At 58.4% G+C, this 22,865-nt stretch overlaps 1 protein-coding gene and 1 long non-coding RNA gene across 3 annotated transcripts in view; one reads left to right on the top strand and one right to left on the bottom strand.

Moving 5' to 3' along the window:
* Positions 1-9,220: 9,220 nt before the first annotated feature.
* On the bottom strand, positions 9,221-15,444 carry EMX2 (empty spiracles homeobox 2). Its single transcript, XM_006088175.3, is given in 4 exon segments — positions 9,221-10,726; positions 12,845-12,913; positions 12,915-13,030; positions 14,897-15,444. Coding segments are annotated over 4 exon segments (759 nt in total). The 5' UTR covers positions 15,303-15,444; the 3' UTR covers positions 9,221-10,558.
* The window catches only part of LOC106697055, a 12,708-nt gene continuing 5,287 nt past the window's right edge, over positions 15,445-22,865 (top strand). The window contains exon 1 of one of the 2 annotated variants that reach the window (XR_002829100.1): positions 15,445-15,587. This is a non-coding gene — a long non-coding RNA (uncharacterized LOC106697055). Of the gene's footprint in view, positions 15,588-16,444; positions 16,535-22,865 lie in introns of those variants that run through there. The other variant, XR_002829101.1, reaches the window with a different exon arrangement.

Here is a 22,865-nt window from a genome sequence, read left to right as displayed (position 1 = left end):
TCCCTGAGACAGCCGGGGAAGTAGTGGCTAGAGGTGCTGGTACCCAAGGGGACAGGCGCATGACCACAGGTACTGAGCGAGGCCTCAGGTAAGGGAGCAAAACCCCTCTCTAGAGACCGTGGAGCCCTGCGAGGGTCTGCAGTTCTAGCCACTCTGGCAACACGGAGATCCGCGGTTCACACCAAGGAAGGGGAGGCACTCGCATTACCCCCAAGCGCCCAAATGGGAGGAAGGGCCTGCCATGGCCTCGCGGAGAGTAGGATTATGATGGAGTCATGATTCTGTGGCTAAACTTTTAAAAGAATCCTGTTCGAGATGCCTCCCCAACTTGTCGCTGGTGAAAAGAGACAATGTCTGCAATTTGCTTCAGATTAGTGATGCCCGGGGGCGTGCCTGGGAGAGACAGATGGAACAAGATTTAGTTAATCATTTGTATTAGTTTGCCACGGCTGCAAAGAGGAAGAAGAAAGAGGAAGGGAGGGAGGGAGCGAGAGAAGGGAAGAAAGAGAGGAAAGGAAAGGAGGAAACTGATGCCCAGGTTGGGCTGGGGGGTGGGGTTCTCTGCCTCCCTGGAGACCGATATGGGAACCTGGGGGTAAACCACCACCAGACGGGCAGCAGAGAGGACACAGGTTGGGGTGGGGCTATGTTGGTTCCTCTCTCTTTACTCGGAGCCTCCCCCCACCCCAGCTTCATCCCTTTGACTGGGAGGAGAGAGCAGATCAGCTCCCGGAAGGCGAGGAAACAGGCCTCCCCTCGCCAGGCTCTCTCTCTCTCCATCACCCTGTCAGCCTCCCCTGGAGAGGCCGGAGGGCAGGGGCAGGAGGGCAGTGACAAGGACCTGGCCTAAGGCAGGGGGCAGAACAAACTGAGATGGTGCTTGTAACACGCTGGCACAGAGCAGGAGCAATAGCCATTCACCCCCTCCCCACTCCCCCACCCACAGGTTGGCCCGCAATCTAGCGCAGGCGCAGGGAGGGAGGGTGCTTCAGAGATGAGCATCCGCTGGATGCCGATTGCCAGAGCCGCCTGGCCCTACCTGTGCCCTTCCCCGGGGCCAGGAATCAAGGGACCCCTCTAGACTGTTCTTCCAAGTCTGCACCCGCCCAGACAGAACCTGTTCAGAGAGCTGATGGGTGGAGAGTAACTGAGGACCTATGTCATCGGTCCCCGCACACACGTTACACATGTGCGCCCTGGTCTAACCCCTTCTCTACCCTCCTGGGACTGTAGCATATGCTCACTCACATCTCCTTTTCAGCTGGGAACTCACAGTTTGCAGGGGAGCAGGGTATGAGGGGGGAGGAGGGTGAGGGCAGAGAAGAGGAGCCTTTAACGTGCTGCGTTCCATCAGCTTCAGCAGTGACCCCACACCAGGCTCTCAACCCCACACCAGGCTCTCAGGGCTGAATAAGTCCCCTCTGTGCTGCCCCCAGCCCACAAGTGGGAGGGGGGGGAGTGACATCTGAATCAATGGGGCACCACTCTTAAGGCAGCAGCGGCCTTCCCTTGAAGTGATCTGCAGTATGAGAGGACATTTCTGTTTTTCGTGGATGACATAATTGCCATAATTGATAGTGGGGGACAAGGACAGCAGGGAGGGAGGGGGCAGGATGAGTCCTCCAGGAGGCAGACCTCAAGGGGGAAGGGGGTGCTCTGAGGCTGGGGGAGCCAGGACAGAGAAGCCAGCTGGGCCCCTACCCTCTACATGGCCCCCACCAACATTCTCAGCCTGGCCCCCTGCCGTGCTCACACACACACACACACACACACACACACACACACACACATGCACTTGCAGGCTCTCACCCACAAACCAATGTCCACAGTCACTCATTCTCAAACATTCATACACACACACACACACACACACACACACACACACACACACTCGGTTACTCAGCCCCACTCACCTGCGCTTCCAGCCTTCTGCATAATGTTTGCTACTTTGTGGTGGCAGATAGGGGTGGCTGCTGCATCCAAAACCTCCACGGTGGGAAGGGGACAGGGGACAGTCCCCAGATAGGTGCACACCAGGGAAGTAGGGACTTCTCCTAATAAAACTGGTTCTTAATAAAAAAGGCACCTTCAATAATATCACACCCAACGCACAGAATCCGCACCAGAGCTCCAGGGTGTGGAATACAGATTGTGCTCTGCCTAAGAGGCCTGGGGTGTGGGGTGCACTGAGACCCAGCTCCCATGTCACTCTCCCAGTCACAGGGCAACCAGCCACCAGGGAGACCCCATAAGGGCCAGTGTGCATACCCACACACCCATGTATGTGATCCACATGCTTGAAGTTAGTCTATGCAAGCACATTCAGGCACCGCTCCTGCATCCATGACCGCCAGCATGCAAACGAAGTGCATGGCCAAATTCAGGCACAAAGCTCTCTTCCTTCCCGGGCTCCCTCTCAGGGCCCCAGCACAGGTTCTTGTGGCTGGTCCTGGGTCTAGGCCCTGAACCCCAAGGAATCCTGCCTGAAGAACAGGATCCAAGGACCAGGTCGGTCCCCCCAAAATGACTCCACCTGTTCCCTCTTGCCTGCCACCAAGATGAGGCTACTGCCCCAACAGTCCCAGCTGAGGGGAGAGGCCAGGTACTGGGGCCCCCACTAAGTAGCCAAGGAGATGGCCCAGCCACCTCTGGCATCTGCAGTGGGTGTGTGGGTGTCTGGGCCCTGCCTCCGGGAAGTCCTGGCTCCCACCTGTCAGACCTGGCAGCCTCTGGGAGCCAAACAGGGGAGAGGCCACGTTCACACCCATGATTTCTAAGTGAGCCAGACCCTCTAAATGAGGCTGCAGGGTTCAACCACCCACCACCCAGGAAGCACAGGGGGAGGCCACCGGGCAGGCCTTGGGACACCCAGCTTTAATGGCCTCACTGTCCGGTGACTCCTGAAACTCTCATCTTCTCTGGGCCTCCCTACAAGAGGCTCTCCGGCAGACAGAGTCCTGGGTCGGGGCCCAGGACCACCCACCTCTGCCCAGGCTCCTGGCCCTGAAAGGGGGGAGGGGTGGACAGAAGCTCCAGCCCACACCTTCCTTGGAGCTGCCCCCATCCCCCACACAGAGCAGGGTCCGGCCCCAGGGGCACCCCTGCCCTGGGGTTGGGGTGAGCAGGTTCTGGCGCCTCCCTGCCACCCCCCACCCCCCACCCCAGCTCCATGCCGCCTCCTCTGGTTTAAGGGGGAGGGGAGGGGGAGGAGCATCCACGTTCTCTAGGGAGCAGAGGGAAGCCCCGAGAAGTGACCCCGTTTCTGAATGAAATTGAGCTGCCATTTTCATCTTCTTCCCAAATGTCAGCAGCGTTAGATCAGATTAGGAGCTAATCTCTTGCCAAAATTCATTTCGGAACAAGAGAGGTGGCGGTGGGTGGGGTGGAGTTGATTGTTTGTTTGGGTATTTCCCCGCCCCCTACACACACACTTTCCTGTTACCTGGGCGCGAGTAGGGGGTGAAAATCGGAATAGACGCACTGAGGCCCGAGGGAGGCCTGGGGACAGGAGGCAGGCGCCGGCCCTGCGCTCCGAATCGCGCTCCGCCAGCGAGCAAGGCGGCGGTTCTCCGAAAGCTCCGATGGCTCAAGGCCCCGGGCGCCCTTCTCAGCCCGGAGAGGACGAGAACCCTCGGCCGGCCGAAGCCCCCCACCCCCACCCCCACCCCCACACACACCGACGGACAGGCACTGGGCGGGTTTCAATACCCGCAGGCGTCCTCCCTGCCAGAGGTCCCGCCCCGCCTCCAGCCGCTCACCTCACCGGGCAGGCAGGCGCGGGTGGTAAAAGGGGAAAGGAGAAGCCATTGCGACCAGAGAGAGAGGAGGAAGGAGAGAAATAAACGCCCAAATGCACTGGTCAGTACCTGCAGGAGGCCACCGCCGCTGGCCTGAATGCATAATGACCCCCAAGCGAAAATTCCCCATCTAATTTGATATTTGCTTCTTTGCAGAAGCTATAGCCTTCGTAAATAATATACAAAGTAAGAAACCTAATCCCGCCTGCTAGAATGTTTAATTCATCATTATGCGAGCTAATTGGAAGGTGATTATATGGTAATTGCTCATTAGTGGTGTATATTTATCGCTGTACCTTATGTCAAGGCCATGGGAATTGTGTAGAGTCTGTTCTCTCATTTCAAGGATCAATTTCAGAAGCAGGAGCAAAGCAGGCGAGATCAAGTTCTTCCTGCCGTCAGGGTCCAGCCCAGGGCTGTGGAGACCCGCGCTATATATAGGGCCTGGAGCTTCGGCCGGGCTGAGCCGAGAGCCTGGAGTTGCGGGGCAGCCAGCCCACCGCCAGGCAAAGCTGGTCCTCCCTTCCAGAGAGAGGCGAGGTGTGCGGCTGGGGAACCCGGGAGGTTTGCAAACGACCCCATCCCAGGCACCTCCCAGGCCCTTCCTGGCCTCGAGGCTTCTTCCGGGAGAAAGACCTTCCCCCTGCGCTTTCTCGGGCGCCTCCTGCGCTGTACGGAGGGGCAGTCGCTGTGGGTGGAAAGGGAGACCGGAGCGGGAAGGTGAGGTTTGACTTGAAGGGAAAGATCGAATTCAGAGTGTGAGGACCGGGATCTCTCCCCCATGGGACCCCCGATGAGTCGGGCAACTCCCAACTCCTCCCCAAAAATTAGCTCAGCTCCTTCACCCAGCGGACGGGGGTGCTTGGCTGGTGGGCAGCCTGGTTCATGCAAAGGGAGGAGGAACTCGGACTCTCTCCGGGGTTGATGAACTCAAAGCACAAAGAAAGGCAGGACATAAGCCCAACCCAGCTCCCCGGCCAGCGCGGGGGAGGCAGGGAAACAGGTCTGAAACCCCCAGGGGGCGGAGGAAAGAGGTGGGCCCAGTCTGCAGGTGGGAGGGGGGGGGGTGCAGACGCGAGGCCTTGAGCCTCCGAAGCTGGATGGCTGCAGCCCGGGCACTTGCACGTGGGCACGATCTTTGGCGCGCTCTGGCGCCCCCTCAGAGGAGTGCCAGGCGCCTTTGCCCACCTGGACCCCAGCCCGTGGCCCCCAGTACCCTTACCAGCAGCCCCGGGGGCCCTCCCAATCGCCCCCCCCTCCACGTCGGGCAACGGGCTCTAATGAACAAAAGGCCAATTAGAGGCTGGGGCGCGGCTGATGAATGGACCTTTCGCTTTCAAGTGTGGCACCGCCTCGCGTTTCCTGGCGCACAGGGTCGCGCTGGGAGAAGCCGCCTCCCCGAGCGGGGTCACTACTGGGGTCAGCGAGTTCTCAAAACTCCCACTTCCCCCAGCTACGGGGCTGCTCTGGGGAAGTAAGTCGGGGGCGGTGAGTGGAGCCGCGAACAAGGCGCGCCTGCGGCCCGCAGCTGGGCCTCCATCCGGCCCGTCGACCCAACGCCGTAGGCCGGTTCCCCTGCCGCCCGGCCCGCGGCCGCTCTGAACAGGCAGCAAGTAAATCACACGCTGATTGCTGGAGTCATACAGGCCGGCCTAGGAAAATGCAGTTACCGAAAACGACCGTTGTTGGCCAAACTCCGGAGCCAGTGGTGCGCTGTGGGAATTACACCCCGACTCAGGCCTCCTCACTCCACACACCCACACACACACACACACACACACACACACACACACGCCTGGATCCCGAGAAACACAAATACTGCCGGGGCGCTGGGCATGGGCACCATCACACGGGAACCCCCACGCAGACACGAAATGTCACTGAGAGAGAGAGAGACGCTGAGGCCATTCCCATCGTCTGATTTACAAACACTGCCGGACTCCCAGGTTCCATACACAACTGTACTCCAGGCGCTCTAACTACCGCCGCACAACTACACGTTCCTGCCCAACTCAGTACAATTCTAGAGGCACGAGGAAAGCTGGGCAGCTGGACACTCACAACGACACAGCAGCACTGGTCTCTCCAGCCTCTCACACAGTCAGCACGACTAGCATCTACACATCCTGCCTTGGTCCTGGCTCAGACACACAGCTACATCTCCACACAAACACAACTGTTTCCCGGGCCCAACTCACACACGCGACCTATGCAAACACACAAGCCGGCCTCTCGCCCTAACTTAACATCCACACCCCTATTTCGACTTGCAACTGCACACACGCGGGCAGCCCAGCCCACAGGACCGCGCCGAAGACCAGGGCCGGGGCCGGGCCTCCCAACGGCCAGAGGCCCTCCCCAGGCGGCCCTGGAGTCCTGGACTTTGTTGCCTGCTACTCAGGCGAGGCGGGGACGGGGAGGAGCCGAGGTTCCCACGGCTGCGCGCAGGCCCGAGCCCCCTTTCTGCCTGGCCCGCTTGGCCCGGCTCTCTGCCTGCCACAATCCGCCCCTAGCACAAAAGTGGCCCGGCAGGTTCCGGGCCTCCCCGGGCCTCCGCCAACGCACCCGCTGCAGCTCGGCTTGGCTGCCAGGAGCAGAGTCAGAGGGAGCTGGGGCCACCGGACACTCAGAAGGAGAAGCAGAAAGGGGGCATGCCCCCGGTGGGGGTCCAAGGTTTCTCCCCCCTCCAGAGTTGCTGATGCCGGGGCCTCGAAGAGGAACAGAATCCCCAACTCAAAACACAAGCTGAACCCACGTGTACCTTGCAGGCAGGAGAATGTAGTTGGGGCACACAGGCAATATACATCCCTTTTGACTCGCTCTGGGAAATGCAGACTAGGGATGGCCCACAGGTAATCAACAAGGGAGCCGGACGTGGATCAAACATGTCAACTACGTTCCGATGTTGGGCAACAGGCAGGACACCAGGCCGCATGCGTGCGGTTCGCCATGTTCAGGGAGGAACACAGAACCTGGCCCTCGATGCCCACAGAGCCCTGCCGGGGCCTCCAGGGCTGGCACCCATGAAACACCAGAGCGGACCCGGGCCCGGGACACACAGCTCCCACGCACCCCTTGTCCGGAAGGCTGCAGCCCAGCCCGCGCGCACAGCGAGGGGGACGCAGTCGTCAGGCACGCGAGCCCGCACCCTGCCCTGCGCCCCGTGCCCAGATCGCCACCGTGGGATGGCATCTCGCAAATATTTATATTCTTCAGCGCCACGGCAGCCCGCGTCCACATTAGACGTCCTAATCCTGCCACTTTAAATAGATGAATTAATAAAGCAAACGAGCGGCTAATAAGCTGACTGTCCTGCCTTTTGGAGGTGGGGGGAGGCCTGGAAAGTGCGCCAAATTTGTTTGCAGTGGATCAAGGCGAGCCGCCTCTGCTCCACTTTCTTTATCTTAATTCCGACTTGAAAAGATATAATTATCTAGTTTGAACAGAGCGGCTATCAAATCCTTCTCCGGGCCGGGAAGGGGGGCGTTGGAGTGGATTGCGGGCCTCTGAGCCGCTCCGTGCAGCCGGAGATAGCGCGTAATGAAGATGTGGAGGCCTGAGATACAAAGGGCATTAACCTCATTAGCATGAAACCTTTTCTTCTTACCATTGTGGGACCCTTTCAGCCGCCTAATCCCCCCTATTTTCAAAGCTTGGTTTGTAATAAAGCTTTTAGGTGGGTTTTTTTTTTCAAAGCTAATGGTATTCTCTGATGATTTTATTGCTGTTACACTCCCTACATAGGACGTTTACCAAAAAAATTTTAGTCGCACCCCCCCCCAATTTCTTGTACTTAAAATAAAAAGTATATGGTTCTGCAGAAATCAACTTTGTATCAAATGGAGACATTTTTCTTCTGGAAAAGCCAGCCTGAATTTGAGCAGGTCTGTCCTCCAGGTCCCAGGTACTCTGGGTTTGGGCAAGTGGGTAGAAGGGTAACCTGTCTAGACAGAAGCATGGCGTAATGTAACAGTGACTGGGAGAACTCCGGACAGCCTTCGTCACTAAGGTCTTGCTGTCAATGGGGCCGAAATCCCCACTTAAGTTTCCCGTGATACCCAGGGCAGCACCTGTCCCTTTACTTCCCAAGACAAGCCTGGGTCTCCTGAGGCGGCCCCCTCCCACCTCCTCCCCCCACAACCTCCTGCACCCAAGTCTCCCCCCAACATATACACCTTCCCAGGAGTCTGCGTGAAAATGAGCACCCGGAACAGCCAGGGTTCTGGAGAGGAAGGGACACGGGGGGTGGGGGGGGGAGAGACAGGCCGAAATAAAGTAAAAAGAGGGAGAAAGATCAAGAATGCATTCCACTTTAAAAGAGAGGAGGGGATGGGGGGGGGGAGAAAGAAAAATTTCCATAGTGCCCTATAGTCCCCACACGTGCACAGAATGTCTAATCTTAACTTTTCAAGGCAGGATGTTAACAAAGCTTGTATTTTTGCCCTGCATTGTAACTTGGCCTTATCACAGTGTAAAGGGTGGGGAGATTGTCCTAAATTATGTCCAGGCAGCCCCCCTGGATCTGTGGATTAAGAGATTAAAGGAGACCACTGGGCAAGGCCTCCTCTCTCCCCTTCATATTCCTGGTATGATAATTGCTTAAACTGATTTGCACTTGCACAAAAGCTCGCAGGACGCTTTGTAGCTCGAACAGAGCAGACGAGGTTTCTCTATCAATGGAAATAAAACTGATTAATGCAGCCTATCAGGATAAGAAGCAAATGAAGCATGCAAAAACAACCCGTACCCCAGAAGGGGGGGGAGGCCGGAGGACGGGGGAGCGAAGTTTCCTCCAAGACTGGTTACAACTTTTAATGTTGAAATCCAGAGGTGGAGGTTTCCCAGGACGCTCCGCTGGCTGTATGAGGCTGCCGAGGACCTTGGGCCTGCCTTCGCACCCTCGGCAGACCAGACGGGGGACAGAGGGCGAGGAAAGAAAGAAGGAGGGGAGAGAGAGAGACGGAGAGATTGAGAGAGATTTGTACTTTGGGGTTTAAAAGTCAAAAAACAGTTTCAAAGTCGCAGGGTTCCGATTCTGCAAGGTGTCTTCCCCAATCCCGGAGGAATATTCTTCCACACAGAACTATCTGTTTAGATTTTTAGAAGCTGGCTCGAGAGCTTGCAAGAAGTAGGCATTTTTAACCTGCCATTGAAACTAAACTCCCTCCGTAGGCCTTGCAATGGGCGACTGTCTGGTTGGAAAAACTTTTTCTCCCATCCCTTTTCTGAAGGACTTAAGTTTTCTAATCCTCTCCCCTTTCCACCCTCATCTCTCTTTAAAATGCCCAAGAATCCATCGGTCTGGCCCTTCTGGGGGTGGGGAGGCTGGGTTTCTTGAGCCTAGTTGGGGAAGGACCACACTCCAATTACTGGACATCCTTTTTACAGAAAAAACTGACTTTGGTTTCCCAAGACAACTACACTGAGGGCATATTGATAAATCTTTATTGACAAAATATTGACATTGACATACTTCTTGGAAGTATATAGTGTGTTAGAATTCTAACAAATTAACACAAAACACAAAAATATTTACATTCTGGTATAGAAGACATTAAGGAAGCGTTTGTCACTCTCTTTAGTAAGTCTATGATCTTGGAATAGAAACTCAGTGCTTGAAAACTTGCCGCCATGTCTTTGGCCACACTTAGCATCATCCCCGCTAACTACAGTCCTTCGGTTTTTGCAATCGATCGATTTAAAGTTTGGAATGGCCTTTGCAGTCAATGGTTGAACTCAGCCAATATCTCCAACCACTAAAAGGAGTTTGCTTCATGATTTTAAGCCTTGGGATGTTAGGAAAGGGAATGTCCAAGAAATAGAATTAATTTAGGTGTTTTTTTTTCCCAACACAATTCCTGACTCCTCTTGTGGGCACCCTCCCCAGCCACCCCCAGCCCCCCATCCGGCTCCCCATTTCTCGGTAAGAGGACCACTATCGCTGAGCCTACTAATTTAGCTTTCACAATCACTTTGACATCAGAAGGTATCAAAACGTGTTTACAGACTGCACATTTCTCGAAAATCAAAACTCAAAATCAAAAGCACACAGAACCTGTCTTTAAAAGGAAAAGAAAGTTACAATTCATTTTCTGTCTTTAGACACCATTCGCCCAACAACTGCTACATGCAATTCAAGTTTTTGGACATGTGTGGGATGGGGCTGGATATGAAATTTCGATCATCGTTATTATTACTAATTATTTTTAAAGACTGGGGGGGGGAACACTGTGAAGTGCAAAATAAAAAGTCCTGTGCCTGGTTGTTGTTTTTTTCTTTTATCATCATTATTATTATCTTTTTTACAAAGAAAAATAAAGTCGGACTGCGATAAACGGAATACCTGCCAATCATCTTGTCTCGCTGGTTTGGCCTTTGACTGACAGCTCCCCTTGTCAGAGCGCCTGCCGCTTTGCCACCTTTAGATATCTCTCTCTCTCTCTCTCTCTCTCTCTCTTTCTCTCTCTCTCTCTCTCTCATTCTCTCTCTCTCTCAGCTGCCTCTTTAGACAAGGGTTGCATGTTGATCAAGGAGCCTCCATCCTCTGCCATCATGGCGCGGCCTCCGATCAGGGCCCTGCGCCCTCGCGGCCCAAAGTCTGCGACGCGCTCTCCGCTGTCCCTCCGACTCCCTCTCCCCTTCTCGGCGAATGTGTGTGTGCGGTTTGTTTTTGTTTCGTAGGGTGTTTTCTTCTTCCCCGCCTCTCCCTGTCCTCTGTTTTGCTCCGCGCTGTCCGTTTCCGTGGAGTTCGGGTTGTGTTTTTAATCGTCCGAGGTCACGTCTATTTCCTCCGGGCTGGCCTGCTTGGTGGCGATTCTCCACCGGTTAATGTGATGCGTCCCTTTTTTCTTTTGTTGCGAATCTGAACCTTCTTCCTCCAGCTTCTGTCTTTTGAACTTCGTCCTCCGGTTCTGAAACCATACTTTTACCTGCGGGCCAGACGCAGAAGGGGCGCGTTAGTTCCTCCACAGCGCCCTCCTACCTCTCCGCCTGCGCCCGGCAGACCCCGTCCGTCCGAGACGCTCAAGTCCGAGCCCCGTGCGCGTCCCGCAGCCTGTGCACAGCCTCCCTTAGGGGAGCAGAGCTGCGGAAGCCTGGCTCCCCGCCCTGAGTCACTTTCCCGGCTCGGGACCCCAGTGCACAGTCCTGCTCACCTTGCCCTGAAGGGGACACCCTCAGTCTGCTGAGAATAGAAGCCAGGGAAACCCCTATAAAAATCCTAAGAAAAGCAAAAAGCGACCTGTCCCGAACCCCCTCTCCCTAGCCCGTGCGTGAGGGAAAGACTCCGCTGCAGCTGCCCCGGCTCCCTGCAGGGCCCAATGTGCTTTCTCTTTTCTGTGCGGTTCCGGGCGTTGCCTAAACATAGCACTTCCTGTGCCAGGCCCAGGCCCGGGTAGGCAGTCAGGTCTGCCTGAGCTTCCCTCTCCTGGCCCAGGATTCTTGCAGGTGAGCGAGAGTGGGTGCTAGGGGGTGCTGGAGGCAGCCAGGAGGGACACGGGGTGCAGCAGCCTGGGGACCAACCCAGCTATTCCACTGCAGTTAGGGAAAGAGCTTCAAAAGTGAAAGCTTCTGAAAGACCTCAGGACAGAGGGGAAGAAAGAAACTGAGACAGAGGAGAGAAGTGAGAGAGAGCCTTCTTTTACCCTCTCCTGACCAGCCCCAAGACAGGGCTGGGCCAGCTTCCCACCCTGGTCACATCCCTTAGCACCAGGCTCCTCTGGCAGCCTGGCCTCAGAGCGGCTGCTAGAGGTCCGGGCAGCAATGAGGAAAGGACTTACTGGGGCTGCAATCCCCATCGCCCTCTGGGGAACCTGGGCAGTGGGTCTCTATCCAGTGACCAGACCAGACAGTAAGGCCACCCTAACTTCCCACCTGGTGAGGTGCAGGTAAGGAAAATGGAGGCGGCCGCACCTCCCCTGCCCGCGGACCTGATCGCACCGCCACAGGCCGCTGAGGTCGGCTCCACTCCCTCCTCGGAGAGTCCAGCCCAGGTCCCAGCTCGTTCTCCCCAACAGCCCCAATCCCCCCAAGTGCCCCGTGAACAAGCGGAGCTGGAACAAGGCTGCCTGTAATTTGCTTTGAGTTTGCTAATTGAGGGGAGGACGGTTCATTTCTCCCGGCGCTCGCCCAAGGCGCGCGTCTGTGCGCTCCGGGCTTGACACGCACACAAAGACAGCGGGCGGCGTGGGCAGCGAGGCGGACAAAGACCACCGCCGCCTCGACGCTCCAGGATGAATCAGCCGGGCCGTCCGCGCCTGGTGCCGGCTCCGCACCTACCCGCCAGGCCCTCCTCGGTTTTGTCCGGGGGAACGTCTTAAAACAAAAGCCTGGACCTCTTTGCACCGCCCAGAAACACTGTTACAACTTAATCCGCACGAAAACGTTACTGTTTGCCGGGAACTCTGACCCCACCCTGCGGCTCCGCGTACAGTAGCGCCTACTGTAGCCCCGAGCCCCCTCCCCGCCCCTGGGCCGGCCAGAGCCGGGACCCCGCGGCGCAGGCAGGGCCTGTCCCTTCTCCGCAGCCTTGCAGCTCTGATTCTCCGATTTAGGGACGCGCCCACGATGCACGGCCTCCGCCTTCCGACTCTCAGATCCCTTCCTGGGGAGTAACCGGTGTGAGCAAGGGTCTGTGTTCGCACAGAACTTGCCTTTAACCAATTCCCAGACTTCTCCAGCTTCCACACCCAACACTCCGACACCCCCACTGCTCTCTCCCTCTTCCTGGACCCCAGCCGGGTCCCCAGACTCTCGCCAAAAGTTTCACCAGAAGTGCAACTGTGTTAGCCAGGAGCTAAGTCCAGCGGACAGAAGGAGCGATCCAGGCCGCCCTCCCCCAGCCCCAGAGCCTGGGGCAGGTAGACTCCTGCGGTCCCATCTGGAGACCAAGGAAGCCTGGCACCTGGAAACGTCTACATCCTGAGCGGGGGGCGTGGAACCAACTCCCGGGCCCTTTGGCGACGGCCCTCTCTGCGCTCGGCACTTGTGTGCCAGCTGCGTGGGTCCCGAGATTGGGGTGGGGGTCGCCGCGCCCGGGCCCCACTCACCTGAGTTTCCGTGAGGCTGAGGCTGTGTGCCAGCTGCTTCCTCTCGGCGCCCACCACGTAGTGGTTTTTTCTCGAAGGCGTGTTCCAGCCTCAGGAGCTGGGACGGGGAAAAGGCGGTTCGGATCCGCTTCGGCTTTCGGGCCAGTGCGTTGTGCAAAAGGAAGCTTTCGGGGCTTGTGTCGTTCCCTGCGGGGGACACAACGTAAGTCCCATTAGGGAGGGGGCCGCGCGCTTCTCAGGAGACGGGCTGGCGGACACCGCGCTCCGGGCCTGTGCGTAGCCCCGGCGGCTTGGCGGGTGGGGTCCCGGTACCCTCCGGCGTAGGCACTGGCCCGGCTGCACCGCCCAGACCGCCGGGCTCTACCTGTGCGGCAGCCACCCCGCAGCTGCCCCTGCTGGGCCAGTCCCCAGGCTCCTGACCTCCGCGGACTCACCAGCCGCCTTGGCGCGCGCGGGCCTCGCCACCTCCGAGCCCGGCTCCCGGGGCAGAGGAGGGGGCACCAGGGACAGACCCGGGAGTGGGCGCCCACGACCCAAAGAAACGGCGGCTTTCTCCTCTTTCTAAGCTCTCGGGGAGCTCTGACCCAGGGCGGCGAGGCAGCGGACCAATATTCAGAGTTTTCTCGGGGACTTATTTTTAAATTCTATGTTTAAGTTTTCCCCTCTGGAAAAGTGCAGAGGCCCGGCGTGTCTTTCCAGCCCGGCTGGGACCGAAATGTCCCCGGCGGGTGCGCTCCGCTCCTGCCTCCCGAAGACCCGGCTCTCCCGTTCCCGGCTCCAGAGAAAGGGGAGACACGGGCGAAGGGATCGAAACCCGGGAGCTAGTGAGCGGAGGGGGCCCGAGGGGACCATCCACGACCCCGGAGGATCCCGGCTGCTCTGGGCCTGGTGCGAGGGCCAGGAGCGTGGCTGGCAGAGGCTACGGAGAGGGAGCCCTAAACTTTGCGAGCAAAGCCAAAGAGTTTGGGGTTTTCTCATTCGGGTGGGAAATAGATTCACTAAAAGCCCAAACGAAGAAAAACTAACCCACAGTTCAGGCTGGAATGGAGGCCGATCTAGTCAAGGGAGGAAAGGGAACGGCTGTTTTTGTTCTGTTTTTTTAAATGAGGGGCGGGGTGGCGTGTACCCGGTTCTGAACTCCGGCAGGAACGCGAAGGGTTAATGAATGGACCAGCCGCTGGGTATCGATCTGCGGCCGCGGGGGGTCGGTCTTTTCCCGGCTCCCAGCGCTACACTAATTCCTCGCCTCTTTTCCCGGAGTTTTAACTTTGTTTCTTCCACTCCCACCCAGAGAAAAAAAACAAACAAACAGAAATAGCAAGAAAGGAAAACACCCAAACAGAATTTTCTCCAGCCCTGGCGAGACTCGGCTCATTTCTCTTAAAAGAAAAATAAGTAAATAAATAAACAAACAAAACCCAGACGGAACCAGCCTTCCCGATGCGGCCGCTCGGAGCCCGGATTGAAAGGGCCGAGCCTCGGCGGTTTCAATCCGCGCGGGTTCCCGCCCCTGCGGGGCCTCCAAAAAGCAGGAAAACACACACACACAAATCCCTTGATTTTGCCCTGGGCGCGCGGGAAAAAAACAAACCCCTTGATTCTGCCCCGGGCGCGCGGGTCCCCTCGCCGCCCCGAGAAAGTCAGAGACCGAGAAGTCACGGGTCTGGGAGGAAGGGACGCGGAGCCGGTGGCGAACAGGGTAGAGCGCAGTCGAAGGCGCTCAGTCCTCGCCCCTTGGAGCCAAGGTTGCGAGGGCATCGCCGAGAAGACGCGGAGCCTGGGCACCCCGCGGGGTCCGGGGCTCCTGGGCTGCCTGCCTTGACCCGAGAGGACTCGGAACCACCAGCGGCCGCAGTCCAGTCCCAAACCGGGCCGCAGCTTTGGGAGCCGGGGACCCACTCCGCGCCCGGCCCCTCGCCGCCCAGTTGCCCACGAGGGCTCGCGGCCCGCCGGCGGGAGGCACCTCCACCCGGGCCTTGCCCGGCGCCCACCCCGAGCAGGCCCCGGCTGTGCGGGATGCGGCGCGCGGCAGCCCCGCGACGTGGCACGTACCTTGGAAGCGATGGCCCAGATACCGGTAGCGGTGGATGAGCCACGGGTAGAAGGTGGACGGGTCCCGCTGCTGCGAGGCGAAGAGGGGGTGTGGCGAGTGCGAGGAGGGCAGGGGGTGCGCGGCCAGGGCGTGCGGCGGCGGCACGGGGTGCACCGGCACGGCGGGGTTGGGCGGGTGCGAGACCGCCTCGGCGAACACCAAGTCCGGGTTGGAGTAGACGCCCCTGCCGGCGGCGGCGGCGGCGGCCGAGTGGAAGCCGTTGAGGAACGGGTTGATGGGGCTGGAGTTGGCGTAGCTGAGCGCCGCGGGACGGATGGGGTCCTCGGAGCGCGAGGCGGGCAGGGGACTGTCCTTGGCCACCAGCGACTCGATGGTGAAGCAGCGCTTGGGCGCCGGCTGGAACATGCTGCGCCGCGGAGCTGGCGCCCGGGGCTCCCGGCTCGCGGCGACCGTGGCGCGCTGCCTCCGCCGCCCGCTGCCCGCGGCGAGCACCGACGAGAATTGGGGACTTGTTTGTTGGGGGTGGGGGTGGGGGGAGGAAAGGAAGAAAGAAAGGAAAGGAAAAAGGAAAGGAGGGGGGAGGGGGAGGGAGAGGCAACGCTGACGATCCCGAGAATCTTGCACCAAACGCGCCCAACCTGGAGAGACGGGGAAAAATCCTTCCAGAAGAATTTGCAGGCGTGGATTGGGGTAATTTTTTTTTTTTTTTTTTGGCGAGATGGCGTGGGGGGATCGGAGTTAGAAACAGGGAGGAGGAGGGGGGAGTTTCTTGGGGGAGGCAAAAAAAAAAGTTTTCTCTCCTCTGCAAAAGGCGGGCAGGGCGCCCTAAGTCCAAGGACAATCCATGGAAGTGTTCGCTTCTTCACAAGTTGTGCAAACGATTTGTTAGTTCATGAGCCTAATTAGTGCGGGGATCACATAAACAGCTTCCTCCGAAGCCTGGTAAGTGGCTTGATGATTGGTCGCTATTACTCGCCCTGAGGTGGAAGGGGGGAGACTCTGTAAAGTGCGTCAGAGGGAGGCGAGCGCCTGGGAACCCGGAGGCCTGGATCCCGGCCGAGAGCGGAACGGAGTCGGCGCCGCGGCCTCGGCCTCGCCTCCTGCGCCCGCCCGGCCGCCCGGCCTCGCCGCACCCTCTCCCCGCGCTCCCCGCTCACTCGCTCCCGGGGCTCCCGCTCCGGCTTCTCCTCCTCCTCTTTCGCCTCCTCCTCTTCTTTCGGCTTCTCTTCCTCCTCCTCCTCTTCCTTCTCCTCCTCCTCCTCTTCTTCCTCCTCCTCTTTCCCCACCTCCTCCCGCTCTGCCACCTCCTCCTCCTCCTCCACCACCACCACCACCACCACTCCCTCCGGGGCACCCGGGTCCCTGCAGAGTCCCCGGCCGGCGCAGCCTCCGCAGCGGCCTCCCGGATCCCGAGCCTGCTGAGCCGGAGCTGGTAGGACGGACGGACGGACAGACAGGCGCTCCGATTTCTGGCGCCTAGCGCTCCGCTGCTGCTGCCCCCGCGGCCCCACGTCAGGGGAGCTGGGATCGCCCCGGGAGCACCGCGAGGGTAAGCGGGCGGGCGGGGATTGGCTCTGCGCGAGGGCTACCAGAACCGTTTGGTCATTTCAACCCGCACCCACGGCAACATTTCCTAGGTGAGGAGGGAACCGGGGAGTGGGGGGTCCTCGCGCAGCCTCGGGGTCTCGGGGTCGCTGCGTTTGCGATCCTGTTTGCTTTCCTGTTTGCAAGTTAAGACGGAGTCCACGGCTCTGCCGGGGCAGCGGGCTTCCTATTCGCCCCCAAGGCTCACTGTCTCTGGGACGGTGCTCACCTCCTTCCCCAAAACAGTTTCTTCCGTGGTATCTGGGACCAAGGCTCCAAGGTCAGGGGGAGAGGCTGTGAGGTGCTACTGTTACCATTCCGTTGTCGTTATTATTTTGTTAGTGTTATAATTATTGTTGTCGCCGTTGTTGTTATTATTTCTATTATTATTTTGCCATCTGTTGTCCCGGGGGCGGGTTGCTGTGCAAACCTAGGGCTCACAGCGAGGGACTGCAGATCGCATCTCCGGTTCCAGGCCGTGTCCGCATTTTCGAGCTCGCCTTCGGTTTTGGGATGATTTTAGGGCCGCGTTCCCTCATCCCCATTGGCTCACGCAGTGGCATAATTATGATCACATCCCCCAGGCTGCTGGCGCTGCTCTCTGTTTATTGGTGGTTAAAGATCTATTATCTATTCATCAGCCGCCTCTTTTTTCCTCTTTTTTTCCCCTTCTTTTTGCCAATTACATTCTTCAAAAAATGAAGTACCAGCAGGTATTTTGCACTTTTACAATTAATGATAAAAAGAAATCTGGCATCCTTTAAATCATGACTTGGAAGCCCATGTCATTGCTGTTAAGAATGAAGAAATGCCTGTGTTTGGTGACTAGGTTGCCTTGAGACCCAGAAAAACTCGATTGGGAAGGGGGTGGGGGGAGAGAAGAGTGCAGCCTGTGATGGAGGCAGCACCGCCACCAGATTTATCCTTGGAGGGGCCCAGTTCTTAGGCCTGGCTCTCACTTCCCCAGCTGCCTCCCTCCCCACCCGGGTCTCCCTGGTCCTTCTCTGGTTTTACCTGCTGTGTACTTGTGTTCGTGTCCATTTCTCCACTCCTTAATTACAGGCATGGTTTGTGGGGGTGAGGGAATCCAAAAAACCCTTTCAGAAAACTCTCCAGGCAAGAGAGGTGTTAGGAGGGCGCTTTCTGGGATTGTCTAGGCGCCTGACCTTAGTGAGGGGGGACAGAGGCCGTGTGCTGCCCCTCCCCTCCTCCAGCCTTCCCTGGGAAATTCACAGGCGCACACATTCGCACACCAGACAGGTGTGGGTTTCAGCTTTGCCCTCACACAAGAACCCTGCCCCTGCCTCAGGCTGCAGACCTCTGACACCAGCTCTGGGCAGGGGTCCTGGCTGGGTTTTCATCCTTATTGGGTACTCATGGCCTTGCTTTGCAGACCTCTCAGCCCCATCCTCCCCCCGCCCCCACCCAAGGATGTCTGTCGGATGTTCGACCCAACCTCTTGGGGTGCAGTGCTCTTAAAGATCTACCTCTCTGGGGCCTGTACCACCACCCTCCAAAAATAACTTCTCTAGCTCAGAACCCCCCTCCTTCCACTAGGCTGTAGGGAAAGACACCCCGCCAGGCCAGGCCTGCGGAGATCCCTAAGCTACTTGAAAAGGTGGAGGTCTTTCAGCTGGCGGTGTAGGCAGGCTGTAGGATCCTGGGGTGAAAGCAAGAGAGCCCCCTTCTCCTTCTCCATGGATGGCTCTCCAGGAAGGCTGGAGGGTCAGGCTCACCCTAAGGCCCTCCGAACTGGGCCTTAGGTTCCCCGTTGAAAACGGGGGGCACTAAAAGCCACCCCCCGGCTGCAGGGCCGGCAGTGACCATCCATCGTGCAGTTAGTGATGGTGACCTTGGTGGGAATTGAAGAGTAGATGACCTGAGGGCATCCTTCAGTGTCTCCACAGTGTGTGATTCCTAAGGGTGTCTCCCCTCTTTGAAAACTCTCAGGCTGAGCTCTAAGGTGTAGTGGGCACCCCCTTAAGCCCTTAGCCCTCTTTGACCAGAATGTGCCTGGAGTCCCTTTGGAGTCCAGACTCCTCAGCCTCTCCCTCCGGGGGCAGAGGGCCCAGGCAGCTCACAGCCAGGTCTCTGCTAGCAACATCCTCTGCTGATGCCCGCTGACCACTGACGGGTCCTCACAAAACCTGCCTGGGGGGTCAGGTTTGCCCCAGGGACTCTAGGTGTCAGGCAGGTGGGCATGGGTGTGGCAGCTGTGGGCTCCAGTGTCCGCCCTCCTGGCAGGACCAGGACTTGCCAGTTCCTCTGCCTCCCTCATCACTGGCCCCAAGCCTCGCCTGGGCCCCCATGAGGGGGAAGCGGGTTTCCAGGGAGTCAGGGGCCCTGGGAAGCCCTGGAAGCTGGGTAATCTATGCTAATTCATGCGCCCAGCCTTGAGAGGCTTGGGAAGGTTTGTGCAGCCCCCACTCTGAGGCTCCTACAAGGTGTCAGGCGTGGAGCGTGGAGGGGGGGGGGAGTGTGCGAGAATTAACTAGGAAAGTAGGAGAGTAATTCCTTAACCCGACTGGCGGGTGGAAGGCAGCCAGGGCCCAGGACACTCTGGCCTCCTCTGGCCTCCGGTCCTTGGACGGCGCGGCTGCGTTCACATTACTGGTGGCTTAGCCTTGCGGAATCCAGCCCCTCTTTGTTCCTTAGCTGCCCTAGAAAGGTGAGCGCTTGTACAGGCAGCATGTAGCCGGAGAGGGGGATTTCTGAGGCTCCTGATGGAGCAAGGGGCTCCCTTCCCCGTGTCCCAAGCCCAGGGTTGGGCTCTGTAGACTCCGGAATCTACACTCTGCAGGCAGCCAGACTAGCAGGCACATAATGAAGGTTCTCATTTACCGACCGACCGAGTGATCTGGGGCAACATGGCAACCTCTCCGGACCTCCACTTTGTCATCTGTAAAAATATAGTCAGCGTGCGGGGCCTTCGAGGTGGTGGAGGGTAGGACTCAGGCCTGTTTGGGGAAGCGAGGCGGTGGAGGGTAGGACTCGGGCCTGTTTGGGGAAGTGATAGACCCTCTACTTTCTAGTGGTAATTACATGTCTGCAGTAGTTTTTTCGAAACTCGTAGAACTAACTGTACCCCACAAAGGGTGACTTTTACCCTATGGAAGTGACACCTTATTACCCTGCCCCCACCCAAAAAAGTCAGGCAGGGGTGAACGTGGGCAAGTGACCTAACCTTTCTGTGCCTCTGTGACCTCTTCTGTGAAATGGGAATAAAGAATAGCATCTTGGCCCTCGGGGCTGGCCAATGAGATAAGCCACGCAGTGTACCAGGCAGTGTCTAGCACACAGTGAGCTGCAATAAAAGTCACTTCCTGTCCTTCCTTCACGTTGCTGTTGTTATTGTTACCTACCCACCTCCAGGGCTTGTTGCTGGACTTCAAGGCTGAACGATAATAAAGTTGTACAAACATAACCTATTGCTGGCCTCGCACTCCCGCCATGAGCATCTCCATGCTCCCTGAAAGTCCAGGACTTCCCCCGGGAGGTGTTGGGGCGAGAGAGGCCTGGATTCCTGGTTAGTGGGAGGCACTGAAAGGCAAAGATTTCTGGGGATCGCCCCAAACCTTCTGCTCTGGGTTCCCCACCAGGCTGCCTGTCTTTGGAGGAGCAAACAGCAGTGCTTCTCTCTGACCCGAGTCCTGCTGGGCCTGGGGGGTACGGGGTGCTACCTGGGGTGACTGCATGTGTGACCTTCACGTTCTTGAGCCTCGATGGTCTTCTCATCCGTGAAAGGGAAATATCAATATCTTAATAATTGTTGAGAGTAGTACGTGAGCTAATGGTTGGCATAGTCACTATTCATCGAAGATTATTGTTGGGCTATGGCCTGGTGCTGTCCAGCCCACTGAGCCACCCTGCCCCATCCAACTCCCAGCGGCTGAGACCCTCCGGGTGAGCCGGTACTGAGAGCCCGCACCGGCGCCCGCCAGGCAGCGGGAGCGCGGACCTCAGTGAAGGGTGAGCCCTTTCCCGGGCCCTAAGCTTGCGAAGGTCCTGGGATGGGGAGGCCTGGGGGCCGGTTAAGAACTCCTTCATCCCACTGATTCCCAGTCACTCGGCCTCTCCGAACGGAACGCGTAGGGCGGCGGAGAGAACATGAAAAGAAAAATCAAAGCCTTAAAAATGTTTGAAAATGGTGATGTCAAATCCCTATCTGGCCTCCTCCCTCGGGGCCAATCGCTAGGCGGGCGCGGCGGCCTGGGACCCGGATCCGCGAGCGCGCAGCGGCGCCTAGTGGCAAGGGCCGGGCGCGGGCAGGGGACCCGCCGAGATTCCGGGTTCCGTGCACGCTGGGTGTGCTGTGCCTGCGCCCCGCGGCTAAGCTCTCGGCGGGACCCCAGTCCGGGGCAGGAGAGGAAGTCTCAGGAGGCGCACTGGCCACAGAGGAGAGAGGACGACTTGGAAATGTGCCCCTACCCCCTGCAGCAGCGCCAACTGTCCGCTGCAGAAGTCACCGTCCACGCAAGAATTCCAGCTCCACTAGCAGTCGGGCTTCCTCCCGAGGGACGCAAAAAACGGGGACAGATTCTGCTCCCAAAAGGACGAAGCGGTCAAGATCCCCTGTGCCAGGGCGATGGCTAGCTACCTCGCACATGGGGTCCCTTGCCTGAGGTCCCAGGTCGCACCGCCCAACTATGGGCCCATAATGGCCTGCCCTGGGGTGGAGTCCGAAGGGCTGGGGTCCTGCGGTGCGACTCTCCCAGCTTCGCGCCCCCTCGTGGCCGGCCGAGGACGCCCCGAGACGGGTCCTGGTGGCTATTGCGGAGGTGGAGTTTGATCGCTCAACTGGGAGGCCGCGACAGCCCCAGACTGGCCCGGGGACCCTCCCCCTCCTCCTGGAGTGTGTGGACCGGGTCAGTCCCAAGCAACCTGGGTTCTCCGGCGAGGTGAGGTCGTGGAATAGGCGCAGGGTTCGCTGGAAAACCCTTGCGACATCAAGCGCATGGTTGTGCCGTGTTCGTCCTGGGGGCTGAGCCCTAGCAGGAGCGTCTGGGCCCTGAGCCCGCCTCTGATGCCCCGGCTGCCCTTCTCTGCACGTCAGCAGGAGCCTCTGAGCGTCCGGGTCTCACGTCAGCAGGAGCCTCTGAGCGTCCGGGTCTCCGGAGGTCTATGGTTTGGAGAGCCAGGAACGCCACACTGATGCGAGGGCCACACGCAGGATCTGACATTATCCCTCCTGCATCACGTTGAAAGTCATCACCCTCACACCTGTCCGGATTCTCTAGGTCCAGCTCTCTTTCTGCCTCACCTGCCTTCACATGTAAGTCTCGGGCCAAGTAAGGACAGCGAGGGACAGACAGACACAGAGAGGAGGCAGGAATTCGCGAATGTGGGGCTCTTGCTCTGGCTGGGCAAGGGTGGAGACAGCTCCAGCCTCCTGCTCCCCCCCCCCCCAACACCCCATTGTGGGTTGTCCGGTTCCCCTCCAGAGCCCCAGAAGCAGCGGTTCCATTGGGCCACAAGGGCACTGACGGTTGCTAGGTGCCCCCGGAGACAGGCAGGTGGCTTCCAACCGGCCTTGGGCCGCAGGTGGAGCAGGGAGGCAAGGGAGCACCTTCGACTCCCCTGCCTCCCACATCTTTTCATTGGAAGCTGCTCTCACCACCAGTTGCCGGTTTTGTAGCTCAGGGTCCAGTCCTTTAAGGAGCTTCTTGGGGTTACAAGCGGCAATCCACCTTGGACACCAGGGGTGACCTCTGAAATGCTGGCTCCCATCAGCCCCTCTCAGGAAAGTGTCACTTCTTTCAGTACCGCCCCATTTTTTTAGACTGTTGGACCCGAAGATCTCCCTGGAGCCTGGGGAGGATGTGGGGGAGACTTAAAAGAACAACTCCACGCACCTGTGCAGAGTGTTAGCGTTTAAAAGCACGTTTGCTCATACACATGATCGCAGGGAACCTCACCATCTGGTGTGGAAGGGGTTGGGATACCCATTCTTCGGATGAGAAAACTGAGGCTCAGACAGGTTACACAAAGCACTCTCACCGCTTGGCTGTGCAGTCAGTGGTCACTCCAGGGGGAATCCTAGGACAGCCCCTCCTCCCCTCTGCCTCTGCCTCCCCGCCCCCCCAGTTGCCAGACTCTTACATTCAAGCCAATAAGAAAAGAGGGTGAAGAGCCCTGACCGGCAGACGGCACCCAAACCAGCTCAGTGGGGAGGCTCTGGCAGGCCAGCCCTACCAGTAACTCTCATGCTTGCTTGAGCCACTCGCCCACCACTGCCCTCCAGGCCTTCTCAGGCTCAGGCCTCTCCACAGTCACCTCCTGTGGCCCAAGCCCTGGTGTGGGACTAGAGGACCATCAGTGGCCACTGGAGGCCATGAAGAAGGGGGGATGGCCCAGCACTCCCAAGGCTGAAACCAAGACTCCCCG

The sequence above is a fragment of the Myotis lucifugus genome, unplaced genomic scaffold (genome assembly GCF_000147115.1).
Source record: "Myotis lucifugus unplaced genomic scaffold, Myoluc2.0 scaffold_44, whole genome shotgun sequence".
Lineage (NCBI taxonomy): Eukaryota > Metazoa > Chordata > Mammalia > Chiroptera > Vespertilionidae > Myotis > Myotis lucifugus.
This window is presented reverse-complemented; position numbering and strand designations above follow the sequence as displayed.